Source organism: Chiloscyllium plagiosum, unplaced genomic scaffold (assembly GCF_037043375.1).
Source record: "Chiloscyllium plagiosum isolate Xiang-an unplaced genomic scaffold, Cpla_swu_hap1 HiC_scaffold_16, whole genome shotgun sequence".
In the NCBI taxonomy this organism is placed as follows: domain Eukaryota; kingdom Metazoa; phylum Chordata; class Chondrichthyes; order Orectolobiformes; family Hemiscylliidae; genus Chiloscyllium; species Chiloscyllium plagiosum.
This window is the reverse complement of record NW_028270154.1, coordinates 42089664-42109697: the sequence shown is the minus strand read 5'-3', so window position 1 is coordinate 42109697 and position 20034 is coordinate 42089664. Positions and strand designations below refer to the sequence as shown.

Below are 20034 nucleotides of genomic sequence, written 5' to 3'. Positions count from 1 at the left end.
TCAGCAATAACATTAGCAAATTTGCTGATGATACAAAGCTGGGTGGCAGGGTGAAATGTGATGAGGATGTTAGGAGATTACAGGGTGACCTGGACAAGTTAGGTGAGTGGGCAGATGCATGGCAGATGCAGTTTAATGTGGATAAATGTATGGTTATCCACTTTGGTGGCAAAAACAGGAAGGCAGACTACTACCTCAATGGAATCAATTTATGTAAAGGGGCAGTACAGAGAGATCTGGGTGTTCTTGTACACCAGTCAATGAAGGCAAGCATGCAGGTACAGCAGGTAGTGAAGAAGGCTAATAGCATGCTGGCCTTCATAACAAGAGGAATTGATGATAGAAGCAAAGAGGTGCTTCTGCAGCTGTACAGGGCCCTGGTGAGACCACACCTGGAGTACTGTGTGCAGTTCTGGTCTCCAAATTTGAGAAAAGGCTATTGAGGGAGTGCAGCGTAGATTCACGAGGTCAATTCCTGGAATGGCAGGATTACCTTACACTGAAAGACTGAAGCGACTGGGCTTGTATACTCTTGAGTTTCGAAGACTGAGGGGGGATCTGATTGAGACATATAAGATTATGAAAGGATTGGACACTCTGGCAGTAGGAAACATATTTCCACTGATGGGTGAGTGCGAACCAGAGGACACAGCTTACAAATACGGGGTAGACCATTTAGGACAGAGCTCAGGAGAAACTTCTTCACCCAGAGAGTGGTGGCTGTGTGGAATGCTCTGCCCCAGAGGGCAGTGGAGGTCCACTCTCTGGATTCATTTAAGAAAGAGTTGGATAGAGCTCTCAAAGATAGTGGAATCCAGGGTTATGGAGATAAGGCAGGAACAGGATACTGATTAGGAATGATCAGCCATGATTATATTGAATGGCGGTGCAGGCTCCAAGGGCTGAATGGCCTACTCCTGCACCTATTGTCTATTGTCTAAAGCAGCCACCTCATTGATACCATATCTACAAACATACACTCCCTTCACCACTATCACTCAGGAACAGCAATGTACACTGTCTACAATATACACTGCAGAATTCAACAAGGATCCTTAGGCAGCAATCCCCAAACCCACGACCTCCATTTTGAAGGATAACAGCAGCTAAACAGCAGATCCATGAGAACAGCACCAGCTGCAAGTTCCCACTGAAACCACTCATCGTCCGGACTTGGAAATAAGGTATATCGTCATTCCGTCACTGTCACTGGGTCAAAATCCTGGAAATCCTTCCCTAACAGCGTTTTGAGTAAGGCAGATGAGTTGAGAGTGTTGATTAATACATAGGGATATAATGTCATTGCTAATATGAAAACATGTTTGAGGGAGCAATAAGGCTGACAGTTCAATATCTGAAATATAGAACCTTCAGGCTGTAAAAGAGATGGTGTCACAATATTGATAAAGGCATGAAATACTGCAATAAGGAGGGTTGAAATCATGGATGGTTCTTCAATTGAGATCATATAGGAGAATTTAAAAAGGGGCAATCACTTTGGGTTGTATTATAGACTCTGAAACAGTCAGGAAGAAATAGAAGGGCAGATATGTATGCCAGTTCAAGAGATTTGTTTTTGATTCTTGAGAAGCTGGTGGGCTGCCTTGTTGAACCACTGCAGTCCATGTGCTGTATGTCGGTAAACCCACAATGTTCTTAGTGAGGAAACATCAGGCATCTAAAGCCCTTCCTCCTGCACCAACTCTTCAGCCATACATTTATCTGCTCTGCGTATTCCTGTATTCAAGAGCATGTGGCACTATGAGTAATTCAGAGACGCTAATCCTCAAAGTCCTGCTACCCAGCTGCTAAAATATTACTGCAGGACTTCATCTCACTTTCGACCATCGCCTCCTCCTTCAGAATGACCAACAGCTGTTCAATGACATCCTTGGCCTGGCCCCAGGGAGGGAATGCATCTTGAAGTTACACTTCTCTACCATTCCATACTATTGAATCTCAAACCACTTTTACTCTTACTTTCCTTTTCCTCCTTCCTTCTGTAGCTAGGCTATGGCTGCACTCTTACCATTATCCAACACAGAAAACTGTTAGTGAGTTTTGAGAAGATTTGTAGATTAGGTTGAGGTTCTGGATGTAGGATAAATAGATAGAATATAAATAGACATACATTACTTATCTGTATATCTATTTATATTCTATTCCATATAAATAAAAAGCAGGCTACACCACAGTGCTTCATCCGGAGGCTCACTGAAGATGTTACCTAGTATGGTGACAAAACGTCTGAAAACAAACCTTCCAGCTCAGCGAGCAAACCTACATCCATAGAAAACTATTTTTCTCTGAGATGAACTTAAGGGCTTTCCTAAGTACCTGCTTATTTCCTCTCATCTGACCGATGATCAACTATTCCTCCCCTGATTAAACTTCGTTCAGCTATGAGATAATCACATCTAAAAACATGCCACCCATGTAATTCTTAAGACTTCACAAATGCTTTACATCCTAATCACCAACTGAAAATGGGAAATTTCCACCTTTTATTTGAGAATGTTTTATGGAAACCAGATTCCAAAAAGGTACACGATATTTTTTCACAGGTTGTGCAGGGGCAAAGAGGAAAGATATTATCAAATGCTATTAAGTTTACCTGCTTTTCTTTTTTGCAGACATATTCACAAAGCTGGAGGATTGTTTGTTGCTGATGAAATCCAAGTTGGATTTGGAAGAGTTGGAAAACATTTTTGGGCATTCCAACTACAAGGAGATGATTTTTTACCAGACATTGTAACTATGGGCAAACCTATTGGAAATGGACACCCATTAGCTTGTGTGGTGACAACTAAAGAAATCGCAGGTGCATTTGCTGCAACTGGAGTGGAGCATTTTAATACAGTAAGTCAGGAACAATGACTGTAGCTGCTTTGCAAAAACAAGAGATTGTCAATGAAAATCTTCAAATCAAACCAATACTTTTATGCAAAAGCAATGTCGATTGTGTTTTTTGTAACATACTTTAAAAAGTACCAATAACTCTGAATGAGAAGTTCTAAGATGTAACAGCAAAGTAAGCCAACTCAGCCCATTGAGTTTGTTCTGCATAACTGATCTGCTAACCCTCAACTTCACATTCCTACATTTTCTTAGCAACGCTCAATTCCCTGGCAGATTTAAAAATCTAAGTCTTAGATACTTAAATCAGCATTGATAATCCTCTGCAGTAAAGTCATCCATGGATTCACTACTCATTTCGGTTTTAAACTGTGCGACCCCTTATTCAGATGATTTTAGTCCTGGACTTTCCAAAAAAAGGGAAACAATATCTCTGCCTCTACCCTGTGAAATTTATGATGTTTCAATCTACATTACCAAATTCAAAATAGAAGGTTCTGCTTGGTCGTATTTAAAATTAAGGACCTGAGTTGCTATTTTGATATACTGAATCAATACAGTGGTTAGCCAAGCTGCAGTCATGGAAAGTCTTGTGCTAGTTGGTGTTGAATTAATCTCCTGCAGTTAGCCTCAGTAATCCAGATTTCTAACTAAGAACGTGCTTGGCCACACCCCCCACATTGCATCTGAGTGTCACACAGAGTGGGTGTCGACTTGGGAGTGTGCACAGAGAAACCCCAGGCCAGGCTTGGCCACACCCTCCCATGTCACACCTGAGTGACACACATCGAGTGGGTATTAGATTAGATTAGATTAGATTACAGTATGGAAACAGGCCCTTCGGGCCAACAAGTCCACACCGACCTGCCGAAGCGTAACCCACCCATACCCCTACATTTACCCCTTACCTAACACTACGGGCAATTTAACATGGCCAATTCACCTGACCTGCACATCTTTGGATTGTGGGAGGAAACCGGAGCACCCGGAGGAAACCCACGCAGACACGGGGAGAACGTGCAAACTCCACACAGTCAGTCGCCTGAGGCGGGAATTGAACCCGGGTCTCTGGCGCTGTGAGGCAGCAGTGCTAACCACTGTGCCACCGTGCCGCCCACAGGGTTGACTTGGGTTAACTATTTACTCATCAAACAACCTTGTTAATGAAAGAAAACTTCAAAAAAAACCTGAGTTTGGAGCATTTCGGTTTTTGAATGTTCGGATAAAGGATCTGTACCTGTGGTACGCAGTAAGTCAGCACCCACTCCTCATTAACATTTATTCCTAAGAATCTTTTCCTCATCCACCTCCTAAGGAAATGATTTTATGAAAAAAAAGCATAACCTCAGAAGTTGCTTTCCACTAATAATCATTTGCTTTTTAAAAACATAGTTCAAGACAGCACCTCTTGTGTGACCCTAGCTTTGCAAAGTACCAAAGTCACTGAAGGTAAATCAGGAATGACACTTTTTTTTAAAAATAAAAAATAAACAATAAATAGGTTTAATTCCTGTATTTTGCTACCATGGTTTTTTGTGGCACAAACAAAATTGTAATTAATGTATCCAAACTATGATCGTTGGGAACATCATTTCAGATGAGAACACAATTGACAAAATGTGTAGGGAGATACTTTACTCAAACTAGTGTAAACTGTGTATTACAATTGAGGTCTGCCTAATCATAGGCTTTCTCAATTTGTATTGCTGGTTAAATATAATTGTTCTTTCCAGACTTGTCACTTGGTAATCAATTGGTTTTATATGTTCAGTGCAGATTGTAGAAGATGGTGTTATAATTCTTTCTGATAATTTCTAATAAACTCTGTTACAAGGCATCGACATGTATTCAGTCCCATTTCTGCCCATTAGCCAGATTGCACAATTATACACAGTGACAGGGAGAGTGTGTACATTTTTATATATATCCCCAAGAGAACATTGAAGTGTGAATCTACACTCCAGCAATGTGGGGTAGGAGAAAAGAGGGAAGAGAAAATACATTTATAAATGGGGTTAAGCAAAAGCTCAGTTGTTAAAATTTGTAACCACTGCATTCTGTATTTTTAGCGATTATTTTACTTAGATTTCATGACAATTTAGATTACTTACTTAGTGTGAAAACAGGCCCTTCAGCCCAACAAGTCCACACTGACCCACCAAAGCGCAACCCACCCAGATCCATTCCCCTACATTTACCCCTTCACCCGACACTACGGGCAACTCAATATGGCCAATTCACCTAACCTGCACATTTTTGGATTTTAAAAGCTACTAGGTGAATTGGCTATGCTAGATTGCCCATAGCGTTAGGTGCATTAGTCAGAGGGAAAATGGGTCTGGGTGGGTTACTCTGAGGGTCAGTGTGGACTGGTTGGCCAGAAGGGTCTGTTTCCACACTATTGAGATGGAAGCAACAGACGCTAGAATGGAAAAGATTATTTGAAAATTCTTATTAGCTATGTCACTGATGTATTCCAGTTTGGAGGAAGTCCAGTATCCTGTGCAATTGGACTTGCAGTTTTGGAAGTCATTGAGAAGGAAGACCTGTGTGGGAGTGCTACACAAGTTGGTACCTACTTAATGAACCTACTAAATGAACTGAAGGTCAAACACCCAATCATTGGAGATGTCAGGTATTGAATCTGCCAATAAAACTATTTTGGAATGCTTTTGATTTTGAATTGACATATTTCACTTTTGTACCTAAAGGGGTATTGGTTTATTTATCGGAGCAGAGTTGGTGAGAGATCGACAGAAGAGGACGCCTGCTACAGCGGAAGCCGAATATTTAATTGCAAGGTATTAAGATTGTTGTAAAACTGAAAGTTTTCTTCCTCTGCCTACAACAATGTTGAAAATTTGATGTTGAATTTTGTTCTAACTTGTCCATAGAACTAAATATTCACTTGCACCCATGCTCTTCAACATTAACCTCCTCCAATGATTGCAATCCCCATTAGCTCACTAGAAGGCTCAAACCTAGAACTATTTAATATTGACCAGTTGCCAATCAAATAAAGACAGTAAATACTTAATGCCTAGGACCATCAGAACTCCAGCTAATACTGATCCTTAGACTGGACCAATTTCATGTATCATATTGAAATTAATCTCAACAATTACAGAAACACTTAGCATATCTATTACACAGATGTCTGCATTGAAATTAAATGCCAGAAGTTTTTTTTTGAAAACAGATAATGAATTATTTTTAGGTCTGTGGAATCTATAACCAATTGCAAGTTCTTGCATCAAGAGCACTTTTCATTTGGAAAAAAAGTTGTCAGAACTGTGAGTAATTCTCAACTTCTACGGAAGAGAATTGTGAGTTAATAGATTCAGATTAAAATACTTCAGAAAACAAATGAGTTTTCTTTATTATCACCTAGTGTAGGTCTCAAAGCAATGGGGTCATGTACCAACTGAGCTACCCCCTTTATATAGATGCTCTCCAAATAATGCCTTAATATATTGATTTAGCTCAAGGACAACATTAATCGGTTTCACTCTTTGTCAATTAGAAGGACTTACAGCAAGGACTTTAAAAAAAAAATCAAAAAAATAAAAATCGGGGACAGATGCAAAAACTAGATGTAGATTAAGACCACTGCAACATTATGAATATTTAAAACAAGATCCATACTTCAACTGAAGAGAATCAGGAGCAGTAGCCCCAAACAGGCTGATTACACACATCTCTTCCTGATGTCTCTCAGGAGGGGTGAGCAGACAACAAGTGTCAGTCCTAGCCAAGGTATAAATAGCAATAGCAGAATCATTACTAACATCTAACAGAAAGATAGAAGCTGCATTAAATTGAATTCAAAAGTTTAATCGGCGAAAGATTTAAAAGCATCCAAATAGAGATCCAAATAGCACATTCCTCCAGCTTCATTAGAACAATGTAGGAGGTAGAGAATAGTAAAATGTCAGAATGGAATGTTCAGGTTCATGCAGACAGAAGGAAAGAAATTATGGTATTCAAATAGTTTTGTTCATACACTTTAAACTTAATTTTACACTTTTTACCCATCAGGTTGAAAAAGGAATTTATCTTACTTAGCACTGATGGACCAGATAGAAATGTCCTGAAATTCAAACCCCCAATGTGCTTCACCATGGAAGATGCGCAATATCTAGTTGGAAAAATTGACACAATACTTACTGGTAAGTGTTTGCAAAAGCTGATTAAAACATTGCCTGACTAGTTGTGATCTCATAGGAATACTCATGGACATTGATAAATGCTTGCTAAAAACTTATCTGTCTGCCTCATCTAGATGGCCCCAGCAGCAGTGCGTGTCATCCATCAGTAAGGCCCTTTACAGAGCACGTTCCAAATTCATTACCACTACATGAACAAAAAAATTTAACAGGAAGATCACCATCTACATAGGCCCTACAATACCACTATTTTGACTTGCAATGACAACCACTAGAGTCCTCAAGACTCCCCCTAACATTAATGGGTGTATCTATATTCAAAAAGAATGCAGCTATTCATGGTGATGGCTCATCACCACCTCAAAAGGGCAAATTTGAGATAAGTAATAAATATGAGCCCTAACATCAAAAGCACACAAATGACAATCCAATTAACCTCATACTTTTTGCATGGTACTCTGCACCACTTACCAGTTATCAACCAAATTTCAAGTAATTAATTGACTATGGAGGACACTTCTAGATGGTATAACAAGTGTAAATAGATTCAGTATCCCAATGCATTCACTACTGTAAAGGGATTTGCAGTTTAACAGATGAATCACAGGCATTTCAGGACTTCTTTTGGCAATTAAAAAAAAGTACTGCTGAATAGCAGTACTGTTAAATACAGAGAGGAGACAACTGCAATGCTCCTCCCTAACATTTGTTGCCATTAGAATGTCATAATCAATACTTAAAAGTATATCTATTGCACAAAAGTGGGATTTTTAGTAACTGTTTTGTGAATATTTGTATCACAGATTTGAAAGTGGCCAATACGTGCAAATCTGAAGTGAATCAAAAGACTGAATTTATGGATGCAGCAACGAAGCCTACATAAATGCCATAGCATGAAGACAGGATATGGCCATACTGCTTTAGGATCATTTTTCCTTGTCAGCAAACCCTAATCAGTGTTATTTCAATTTCTTTTCTAACTGAATCTTGGAAACTTGGTTTCGTTAGTAAACCTGGAAATTAATATTTACATTCCCAATTCCTGCAATTCTTTTCCAGTACAAAATTGCACACTTTTGCCCCTACAATATTTTGAGACACCTTGTGCAGTCTATCTTTCATGTTTTCAACCATCACATCACCCTATAATCTGTAATATTCTAACAAAAAGACCCCATACAAAAATAAAAGTTGCTATTACTCTCCATTCCAAGCAACAACTCAATCAATCCAGTAATCATTTCAGTATCACTGGGTTCACCTATCTGTATCAGTGTCCTAGATTCCAATCCAGGTCCTGAAGTTAGACTAGATTAACATTCAATGCAAGGTTGAATACTGCACTAACAAACATTACTGCTGCTGGACTTCTGACAGTTGGGACATTAAAAGATCTGTGACTTAAAATGGAGAAAAGTCTCCTTTCCACCACTTCTCATATGGACCCCTTTCATATTTAAAAATAGTAAAATATACAAATAGGTGAAGAACACAAACCTTTTTAAAAAGTTTATGATTTTATGTAGAATACAGTTGTGCACATATCAAAAACCCATTTCACTAAAAATGATCTTTATCATCAGAAACTGTTTCTGTAGTAAAGAACAAAAATAAAATTTATTATTAAATAGCAAAGCAGTTGCATTGAAGTTATTGAATTAGCTTCTGCACTAGCTTTCAACTGCAGATCCATAGGATTGTTTGTAAGTCAGTAATAACACAAACAGTACCATATCAAAAAATGAAAGCTAATCCTATAAAATGTGCTAGTGATCCTAATTTTCCAAAAAACAGCTTGTACAAGCAGATACCAGTTAATGGTCCAGCAATACACCCCCCATCAAGTAGACATGTAAAATACTAACTCAAAACAGAATGCCTTCGATGTTCTTTAATTTACATAAAATCAGAAGTAAACTGAAATGAATACAAACAAAATTCATGCAACACAAATACACAAAGGAACTTTTATTTCTGAAACTCTGATTGCTCCAATAAGCAAGGTATTGATGCAAATCCAGTAATTTTATGTAAAATACAAACTTACATAATACATTATTAGCATCCATTAGGTACCAAAAAGTACAGTAAAAACCACTTCCATCACAGGAAATGTACGACACAAAAGACAGACTACAAAATAAAAAGTTGGAAAGTGACAAGCTTCCCTAAAACAATCTTCTGTACATTTGGGGTCATCCGGAGTGAAAACAGTCTAGTCCCCAAATGCAACACAGTTGCATTTAGAGGACCTGTGTATTTTTTGCCAGCTTGATGACCTGAAAAAAAGTACCAAAATAATCAATTATGGTTCTCATACAAATATCTTTTAATAGAAGTAAGGCAACAAATTTGGAGCGGTGTTGGGAAGATCACATTGGTAGTTCACTGAAATGAAGCAAGTGGTCAAAGTAAATGTGGCTATATCATTTTTCTTGTCAACCACCCATTAGAGAAAAAAAGGGCAAAGATTAAAACTATGACAGCACTGAACACTAAACCGGATATTCATTTAAATCACCCAAACTGAAGCTAACCAATTGCACACCATGTTGGATGGCCATTAAAAAAAAAATCCAACTTTAATATAGCTTGTCAATTCAAGTACAGCAAGAGACAATTATATTGTCCTATAAATATCCACAAGGTATGTAGCTAAGAGCAAGAAAAATTAGCTTTAAAAATATACATCTTTAGGGAATCCTGTCCACTCCTTCAGGTTATGTCTCACATGCTATGAACCACACTGGCATGACACATTAGAACATGTGTAAACATCGCAATTTCGAGTAGTAATTAAGTTGAAGTGGGAAAAGAAAATAAAAAGTGTGCCTATGAAAATCAGTCTCAGCAAACTTGCTCCAAAATTTGAAATTTTAAAAAGTACTCTTTGCACTTCTGTGCTTACAATCTGATCACAATTATCTGCAATTTCCTATGGATGGAAGTTTATGACCCACAGCATTATTTGTCCTTTAGAACTAAATTTCTATGGAATTTTGAATTGCCAAACAGCCAAAACATTTATTATTGTTCAAGGGATCACAAGTCCAATTAATTTTACATGAAGTTTACTTACTGTTAATCTTCATGTGACATTCTCCAGATTTGTGAGAGAAAGAGAGAGAGAGAGAGAGGGAGAGAGAAAAAAAAATGTGTGGGATCCTTCATCCAAAGAGTTAGCAAAAGTTTAAAAACCTAATTGTACAGAACTGATGGGAATGTTTATTTAAAAAAATGAAATGGTAGCAAACCCACGTTTCATCCAAAAATCAGCCACAAAGGGGGTGACATCATTTCTTCAGAAAATTGAATTCAAATTCATTTTGTTCAGTCTACATGCATTCAATTTAACACAGCAATCAAAATGTGTTTACTAGCTCATACCTAGGCCAGTCATGTTCTGGCCGTACATATTAGAATGTTAAGTTAGTACATGCAACTGGGTACTGGTTGGATCATAAAACTAGGAACTACAAAGACAGTCGTGGAGATCGGGTTTACCTTGCAATATCCTGAATTGAACCTTTAAATCAAATATTGAACGTAAAGTTCAAAACTGAACAGAGTTCTATCGTAAATGTAGAATCAACAAAATGGACTGGGATGCAATTTTTGGTAGGTGGCTTCCCAACCCCCTCCCCCCCTCCATACCATCCTCATAATAGTTCTCAGCTAGCTTACAACAACCATAATTGACACCTTGAGTAACTGATCGAAGAGCTTCAGGGCAGAGGAGATGACCTGGGGGTTGCAGTGAGAGAAAGGCTCACTGAGATTCTTGTTCTCCTCCTCTCTCCACTTCTACAAGTTAGGCATCCTTGCAAGAGGATTTGCAGTAAGGTTAAAATCAACTAGGCAAAAGTGAAGACTGCAGATGCTGGAAACCAGAGTTTAAATCAGAATGGTGCTGGAAAAGCACAGCAGGTCAGACAGCATCCAAGGAGCAGGAAGGAAAAGAAAAAGAAAAAAAATTGCAGTTTCGGGCAAAAGCCCTTCATCAGGAATAGAGGCAGGAAGCCTCCAGGGTAGGCCTTCAGGCTTTTGCCCAAAACATTGTTTTTCCTGCTCCTCGGATGCTGCCTGACCTGCTGTGCTTTTCCAGCACCACTCTGATCTAAACTCTGATTTCCAGCATCTGCAGTCTTCACTTTTGCCTACCTTGAGTAACTGCACACCTTCAATAAGGATCACAAGTTGTCTTCCTCCTATCTCCAGTTTTCTGTAAAAGGCTCTGAGTATAATACACTGCTGTTCTAATCATGCGCAGAACACCTGTGAAAGTCCTTCCTCATTTGTTTTACCACGTCAGATAGGAACCAGTAATTTTTTTTTTAAACATAAAATGCACCAGAAAATATTGACCTTGGTTAGATCTCACCACTCATTTTAGTTATTCGAAAGATACCAATGTTCAGAAGTAGACTCATTGCAGAACTGGCAACGTACCTGCATTCACATTCCATATCAATATGGTTTGTATCCACCTTGGTGAGCTGCCCCACGCCTTGGCGCTTTCCCATAGTTACCGTTACTCTGATCTGGAAGAAAAAAAAGCTAAGCTGATGCTCTAAAATTTGATATACAAAATGCAGTTTTCCACTGAAACAAGACAGCAAAAACAGGACATTTCATGAATGGCACTTATGGTCAAATCTGTTAGTTGGAGAGGAATTAGCAAATGGCATTTAATGTGGCCATTTTCTGCCACAATCTAAAACATTAAAAACTGAATTAGAATTTCCAACACATTAGGCCTCAATCCAAACTAGCCTTGCTTCAGTACAGCAATAAATGTACTTACTGTAGTCATATCCTTGACCATATCCACCATAGTAACCACTATTGTAGTTATAGCCAGTATAATCATAGCCTCCATATGCACCATAGCCACTTTGACCGCTGTAACCATAACTGCTGCCATAGCTTGGATTCCAGTAATTATTGCTGTATCCTTGACTCCAGTTCTGACTTTGACCTTTAAATTTAGCAAGACATACTGTTAAGTACTAAAAGATTGATTTCACACATTATTTTCCCCTTCACATTTAGTAGTGTAAACATGCAACTCACCAGCTCCACGGCCACCACCTCTACCCCGTCCTGTAACGCTACCTCTGCCTCCCCACTGCTGTTGCTGTTGATAAACTTCTTTAGGCTGAGCTACTTTTATTTCACACTATGTAACAAAAACAAAACTAATTAGTGTATAAAATTTGACTTTTCTTTCTGAAGCTTTGTAAAATAAGCTAATTGCATCCGATACCTTGCTATTTCCAACATCGTGGTACTTCTTCTCTAAAATCTTTTTTACTGGCTCTTCCTCTTTAAATGAAATGAAACAAAATCCTCTCCTTTTGTTGGTCTTGCTATCCATTGGAAGTTCAATTGATTCCACCTAAATTGAATTCAAAGTTTGTAAGCGCAAAGCTAATATTTTAAACTGAAGCAGGGAAAAAAAAAGTCTTGCATACAGGAGGTACATTACACATAATTCATCTAAATAAAGTAGCTTCTGAACATAGACAATACCTCAAAGAGTCATTATGTCATTGCAGTAACCTGTTTATCTTCAACAGGTTCAGAAAAGATTTACAATCATGTTGCCAGGGTTGGACGATTTCAGCTATCAGGAGAGATTGAATAGGCTATGGCTGTTTTCCCTGAGCATCGGAGGCTGAGGGGTGACCTTATAGTTATAAAATCATGAGTGGCATGGATAGGATAAATAGACAAAGTCTTTTCCCTGGGGCGGGGGAGTCCAGACTAGACGGCATAGGTTTACGGTGAAAGATATAAAACAGACCTAAGAGGCAACTTTTTCACTCTGAGCGTGGTACGTTAATGGAATGAGCTGGCAGAGGAAATGGTGGAGACTAGTACAATTGCAACATTTAAAAGGCATCTGGTTGGGTATTTGAATAGTAAGAGTTTGGAGGGATAAGGGCTAGGTGCTGGCAGGTGGGACTAGATTGGGTTGGGATATCTGTTCGGCATGGACGGGTTGGACTGAAGTGTCTGCTTTCGTGCTGTACACCTGTATGACTCTAGTACCGTGCCAACAGAAAATGTTCTCTGCTTTTAACCTAGTCAACTATACAAGAGCAACTCTAACTAGTTGTAACATTTATATGGTGTTTTCATTCCCAGCCATGTCAAACTAAAAAAAGCTCAAAGTTGCACGCTGTCAGGGTAATCAGGCTCAATACTAAAAGAAAAAAGTGAGGACTGCAGATGTCTGCCAGTCAGTCAAGTAGTATGTTGCTGGAAAAGCAAAGCAAGTCAGCCAGCATTTGAGGAGGAAAGTCAATGTTTCAGGCATAAGCCCTGCATCAGGATTTCACTTTTGACTCAATACTACAAATAGGTACAGTACAATGAAGGTTCACAATCTAGTTTTACACTTTTATGCGAAACATGTATCCAATCATTTCAATCCCAAGCGAGTCTGGCTGTAAAGAGTTACGCACACAATATCCTAACTCACCAAACACAAGATAGACGAGCTCAAGCATTATCCCATTTCTTCCTTTTAATGTAGTACTTTAAAATACATCACACTTTCTCAAAAAACGTACCTCACCAAAAGCTCCAAAATATTCTCGTATCTTATCTTCTGGGGTATCAGGGTGAAGACCCCCAACAAATATCTTCTTCACAGGTTCTTTCTTCATTGCCATTGCTCTTTTAGGATCCACTACTCTACCATCTAGTTTATGCTCCTTTTGTTCCAAAACCTAAGAAAAAACAAGCTACATGTATAAAAAGTAGAAATTTCAAAAACAACAGTATGGAATTGTGCATGTTTACTTTCATTGACGAAGGAGCAGCACTGTGATTTCAAATAAACCTGTTGGTCTATAACCTGGTGTCCTCTTACTTGTAAGGAAAACAAGCAGAGCAAAATCCATATATGCTCACTGTTAGTTATTGCTGAAAGTGCATAAGTATCTATTAATCATGCAAATTCTGCAAGTTTGATAGCAATTTAAAAAAATTTATGCAATCCTATGCTAGCCTGACCGGCTGTGCTTTTCTAGCACCACACCTTTCAATTCTAGGGATTAAAAGCTAGCTAACAAAATAAAGTTCATCCAGTGCATTATTTACTCAAGAAATGACTTTAATGGCAATAGATTAGCCCATTGTAGGAAAAAGAGTAGCCATCCAATATGAAGGACAGAACATCAAAAGTGGGGTTAAAAAAAAGGTAGAGATATCAACAGACCACAGACACAAGGATCCGGTACATAAAATGTGACAAACTGAAGTACAGATATAGAATGCTGCATTCATACCTATAGGACTTGAATAAGATATACAAAAGTTCTACATCTCCCACGAATTGCAGAAGTTGATTTTGACAACATACCACAGGAAGGAATGCTGTGCAAGTTTACAAGGATGCCTATACAAATTTACTTAGAGATTGCACAAACTTGCACTGCATCACCTAGAAATTATATGGTTAGGAGATGATCTAATCAGATTTCAAAATACTACACTTAAGAGAAATTACTTCCTCTGGTTGAGATTAATCCCTGGAATTGAAAGGTGTGGTGCTAGAAAAGCACAGCCGGTCAGGCAGCATGCAAGAAGCAGGAGAATCGACGTTTCAGGTATAAGCCCATCATTGGGAATCCTGATAAAAGGCTTTTACCTGAAATGTCGATTCCCCTATTCCTTAGATGCTGCCTGACTGTGCTTTTCCAGCACCACACTATTCGACTTGGATCTCCAGCACCTGCAACCCTCACTTCTAGTCTAATCCCTGGAAACATAATTCAAAATGTTACAAACTAAGCCTTTCACTTTATGAAAAGCATTTAAAGCTTAAACTCTTCCACCAGCCACAACTAAACTCCTGCTAATCAAAAGGGTTTTAGGGAAATAGGATAAAGTATTGCATCGGATGTCCATTGTACCAAATAGTTCACACAATGAATGGAAGCCAAACAGAGATTTATAGCATCCTGTATCATGACCAGTATGGTTTACTTTCATTATTGACTAATTCAGTACACCACTAACTGTCCTCGCTTTCTAAACAATCATCCAAAATAATGAAATACTACCACATTCACCTCCAAGATCTTTTCACCTATTATAGACATTGGACATTAAGAAGCAAAATATGGCTTTAAAAGATTATTTTCTAAACCTGCCGATACTACGCATTTGCAACTGTAATTTCCCTTGCACCACAGAAATGCTCATGTAAAGTTTCAATAAGGTTGGAGTACAAGGTGCTAGTAAGACCATATCTGGGGAACTTTTAGTCCCTTAATTTAAGAAAGAGAATTATTTCATTGGTACGTAGTTCAAGACCCCTAGTATGGAGGGATTGCCTTTGAGTAAAAGAAAATAAAAAGCAAACAGATTGGGATTCTACATATAGCAATTTGGAAAAATGAGAAATTTCATTGAAACATGCAGGATTTTTAAGGGGCTTGACAGGCAAACACGGAGAGAAAATGTTTCCTCTTCATGGGAGAGTTTAGTACCAAAGGATACAGCCGCAGAATGAAGGGACATCAATTTAAGAATTTAAAAAGAGGAATTTCCAATGGTTGAATCTTTGGAAAACCTTACCACAAACAGCTGTGGGTGCAAAGTCTCTACAAATATTTAAAAGCAGAGATAGATTATTGATCAGTGAGCAAAAAGGGAGGAGATGGGAAAATGGGCAGCCAAAGTACATGTGAAGAGTGTGGAACTAGTCATCAGATTGAATAATGAAGCAGATTCAAGGGGCTGAACATGCTACTCCTGTTCCTATTTCTTATGGACTTGCAGTCAGAAGTATCCTCCAAGTCTAACCTCCAATGTGGGCTCACTACACTTTGGTTGCATTGACCCCAGCTGCCATGATCCTAAGCTCAAGAACAACATACTTAAGAACTTCTTTTTTCCTTCTAGATGCTCCAACACCATTGACCCAGATCTCATTACTTTTGTGACTTGTTAAATTGTTGGAATATCATTGAGTTGCCTTGGAACATTTTATTATGTCAAAACCATAGGGCTGTGGACTTCCTACAGATATCAAAAAACACAGACTCCGCTATTAAATTGGATGGGGTAATTGAGAGTGTTGGGCAGACAGGTACAACATCAGATAAAGACCAAGTCTACCTATTGCTCTGTGAATAAACATAGGTGCAAACTTTGGGTTGTGTGCGATCCTAAGCTATTACACGAGAAAGGATTACTTAAAGCTTTTAATCTGCTACTTCACAGCTGTAAACCAAATGCATCGAAAACAGTGGGCACCTTGTGAAATATATCTGCACACCTGAGGTTCCACTCTAATTTCAAACAAATTTAGAGCATTTGTGTGCATCCTTTGTTTGATCTCATTGGTTTTCCCTCCATATTTCATACAACTAGTAATTAGCAATTTACAACTATCAGTAAACTGAACTGTAAAATTATAGCCAGACCATTCAGCAGGTAAGCAAGGGCATCAAGGAGTGCGGAGCAATGGTTAGATTTGCCAGAACGAACTGAATGACCTATTGTTCTTAAAAGTACAAGGTTAGTCGTGGAAACTATGCATTCTGACCACGCACAGTAACATCGCAGCGCCTAGATATTAAAATGACAGCATCCCACTTCCTCACTGCCACCTCATACGAGGGTCAAATGCTTATCAGTTTCTCTGTGGAAACTTCCATCCTGAAACACTTCTTCACCTCCGTATTCGCAACGAATACAAAATCTGAAAATACAGTATCTTCCACACCCCACACCACCCCCCCAAATTTGACTGCCTTTTTGCCACCCAATTTTAGATTAAAATTCTGAATTACATTCCAACAGCTGCGAGACGCCTGGGTCAAAGTATAGTCTACCGACAAAAACCCTTCTCAACCTTACTCTATCGGCGCATGAAGAGTCTTTGAAGAGGATAAATCCAAAACCCCTCGACCTTCCGGTTGCAGGATCCATCTTAATTGTACAATCCACAACTTCGCCGAATTTGGAAAAATAATCCTTCAGGTCCTTTTTGCTTGTATCCCAACTCAAGCCTCCTACGAACATTTTCCTGTGGGAGACAGAGCGGGAGAGAAAAGGAGACCTTTTGTTACCGATTCCTGTTTCTCCCCCTCCCCCCAGCCCAGGGAAGCACATGGCGCCAAGAGCAGCGTGAACAAAGAGACGGCGACACAGCCCGAACAGGAGCTGGTGCTGCTTCCTCACCCCCACCGCCAGCTTTCCCAAACTCTCACACAAAGAGGCAAATAAACGGAGTCTTCCACATCCTACTGAGGTACCGCCTCACGAAACGCGGGCGATGTGACCGAACACGGTACCACAACCGCCCTGGAGGGATAACCGGCCGCCGAGCACCTCCCGTTCACAAGGGCACTGCCAACTGAGCTCCCCGCTGTAGGACCGCATGCTGCCCTGAGCCTGAGCCTGGGCCTACCGGCGGCGGGAAAACCGCGGCTTGGCGCATCAGTAACAAAAAAAACTTCTTACCCGGCGTCTTCTTCGTTTTTACTAGCATTGATTTTCGAGCCCTCGCTGTCAACTCCGGAGGAAGGTTCCGCTCCGTCCACCGACGCCGCCATTCCCCGCCCGCCGCCGGCAGCCTGACCCTCTCCTTCCTCGTAGTGACCGTTCTCCGATCCCTCCACGTACTGCTGCCCGGCGTCGGCCATCTCACAGGCGTCCGATTTTAAAAAATTAAAGTGAGGGGGTGGCAAGGAAAGGAATAAAGCGGATGTACGTCTGATTTTTTTTTCCCCTGTTTGAGTGCCTGTCCCAAACCAGAAGAATCAAACCCAAATACACCTGGCTCCTGCCTCTGGAGTCCGCTCACTACCGACATGTGGCCTTTTATATAGGGGCCGGCGAGGCACCTCACACCAACAACTTCTCCCATTGGGCCTGCCCAATCGACCGCTCAATATTCGGCTTTCATTGGCTAACGGTCCTGGACCCGCCCCCACCTCGAACGGCCTGGGTTACGTGGTAAAGTTTGTCTCTGAGGCGGATTTTCCCATTGAGCAGTCACCGTGGAATGGAAGATGGACAGCAAGCAACCTCAGTTTTAATGGAGATGTTTGCGGTACATGGCATTGCCTTAGCCTCATCTGGAGATTAAGGCCAGTTTTGGGCATCACATAAGAGGCTACAGAAAAGGTCCACCGGAACATAAAGAGCTTCAGTTGCATAAAGTTAAAAATCACAGGTTTGTTTGGAAGCACTAGCTTTCGGAGCGCTGCTTCGTCAGGTGGTTGGCAGTTGCATAGGCAGATTAGAGAAGCTAGGAATTTGGAAAGCAGTCCGGACAGAAGAGAGAGACAAAAATCACTCGGAGGATCAACAGCCAGAAGACACCAAACTAACGTGATTGGGAAAAGAAACATCAGAATGAGGATTTTTTTTTAAAAAAAAAGCAAAATTGCATTTTGAATAAAAACCAAAATAACGTTTCATGTTCAGTAACCCTTCTCAGAACTGTTAGCTCGGAAAATGTCAGTTTATATGTAGAAGATTGTCAGGGTGGCTGGGAAGTAGAAGGGAGTAAGAAGTGAACCATATGTGGAGATAGAGCCCAAAGAGAGACAAGAATATTTGGACAAAGCATGGATAATGATCTGGCTAGGAGGGTAAATGCCTGTTAATGTAAGCTGTTAGTGGCTAACCATCGATAACAAGGCCAGGACTTGTTAGAGAACAGGACTAGGTCTCGGGAGCTTTCAGGCCCTAAAATTATTGAACTCTATATAGACTCTGGACTGCTTCAGGGTCCCCGAGCAGGAAATGAGGTGTTGTTCTTCCAGACTGTGCTGAGGTTCACTGAAACATTTGAACAAGCCTGAGACAGAGATGTTGGCCAAAGATGCTTCACCTGGAATATATGTTTGGGGCACTGGAATCTGAGGAGGTAAATGGGCAGATGTTACACCTTTGGCGGTTACAGGGGAATGTGGCACAGGTCTGTGTGGGGGTGTTGGGAGTGAAGGAAGAGTGGACCAGATTGTCCCAGAAGTAATGGTTCCTGCGGAAGATTAGCAAAGGAGCGGATAGGAATAAGTGTGTGGTGGTGGCAACATCTCTTTTTTTAAATTTCAAAATACACTTTATTCATAAAATATTTTGATGATCGGCCCAGTTGGTAGTGCCATACATACATATACATTCCCATTTCTTTACATACAGAGATCAGAATTAACCATTTGTATATACAGGTCTATACGTTTACCATCCATATATTTAGCTAAGGCGTCAGTGGAGCCCACTTACTGCATAGGCCCCCTGTTCTTCTTTGACAGGCAGACGTTACATTGTGGTCTTTCCCCACCGCACCTTGGCGGCAGCTGCCCCAAGCTTCAGCGAGTCCCTCAACGTGTAATCCTGGACCTTGGAATGTGACAGTCCGCAACACTCAGCCAGGGTCAGCTCCTTCAGCTGGAAGATCAACAGGTTTCAGACAGACCAAAGTGCCTTTGACCGCGTTGATGATCCTCCAGGCACAGTTGATGACCGTTTCGGTGTGCATCTGGGGGAAAGATTGTAGAGCACGGAGTCCCGAGTCACGGAGCTGCTCAGGACAAACCTCAACAAACACTATTGCATTCTATTCCTGATGAAGGGCTTTTGCCCGAAATGTCGATTTTGCTGAAGCTCCTCGGATGCTGCCTGAACTGCTGTGCTCTTCCAGCACCATTGATCCACCACTGCATTCTTCTCCAGACTTCCTTTGCGTAGGCACATTCCAGAAGGAGGTGTGTGACAGTCTTGTCCCCTCCACAGCCACTTAGAGGGCAGCATGCAGTGCGGGAGAGAGTCTGGGAATGCATAAAGAAACTCACACGCAGAGCCCTTCTCACCACCAGCCAAGCCATGTCTTGGTGCTTGTTGGAACGTTCTGGCGAGGAGGCATTCTGCCAAATGACTGACAGTCTGCCCAGGGAACCGCTCGACAGGATCCACTCTCGCCTTTTCCCGAAGGATCTCAAGGACACTACGTGCTGACCACTTCCTGATGGACTTGTGG

The 20034-nt window shown here is 40.4% G+C and overlaps 2 protein-coding genes across 4 annotated transcripts in view; one reads left to right on the top strand and one right to left on the bottom strand.

Annotated features, from left to right (window-relative positions):
* Positions 1–8657, top strand: part of LOC122556636 (5-phosphohydroxy-L-lysine phospho-lyase) — a 47299-nt gene extending 38642 nt beyond the window's left edge. For both annotated transcript variants that reach the window (XM_087995330.1, XM_043703577.2), the window contains 5 exons: positions 2634–2859; positions 5337–5491; positions 5568–5657; positions 6895–7025; positions 7826–8657. In XM_087995330.1, coding sequence (XP_087851456.1) covers positions 2634–2859; positions 5337–5491; positions 5568–5657; positions 6895–7025; positions 7826–7905 — 682 coding nt within the window. In that variant the 3' untranslated portion in view covers positions 7906–8657. The remainder of the gene's footprint in view (positions 1–2633; positions 2860–5336; positions 5492–5567; positions 5658–6894; positions 7026–7825) is intronic.
* Positions 8658–8898: 241 nt separating this feature from the next.
* hnrnpaba (heterogeneous nuclear ribonucleoprotein A/Ba) lies at positions 8899–17851 on the bottom strand. Of its 2 annotated transcripts, XM_043703579.2 has the most exons (8): positions 17508–17848; positions 16902–17070; positions 13601–13759; positions 12289–12420; positions 12096–12201; positions 11827–12000; positions 11472–11563; positions 8899–9301 (listed from the first exon to the last, which is right to left on the bottom strand). In XM_043703579.2, the coding sequence occupies exons 1-7, from the start codon at positions 17687–17689 to the stop codon at positions 11490–11492; spliced, it is 996 nt and encodes a 331-aa protein (XP_043559514.2). In that variant the 5' UTR covers positions 17690–17848; the 3' UTR covers positions 8899–9301; positions 11472–11489. The 2 variants fall into 2 exon arrangements, with proteins under 2 accessions (XP_043559514.2, XP_043559516.2); XM_043703581.2 differs by lacking the exon at positions 11827–12000 and having other exon boundaries at positions 17508–17851.
* Positions 17852–20034: the final 2183 nt, after the last annotated feature.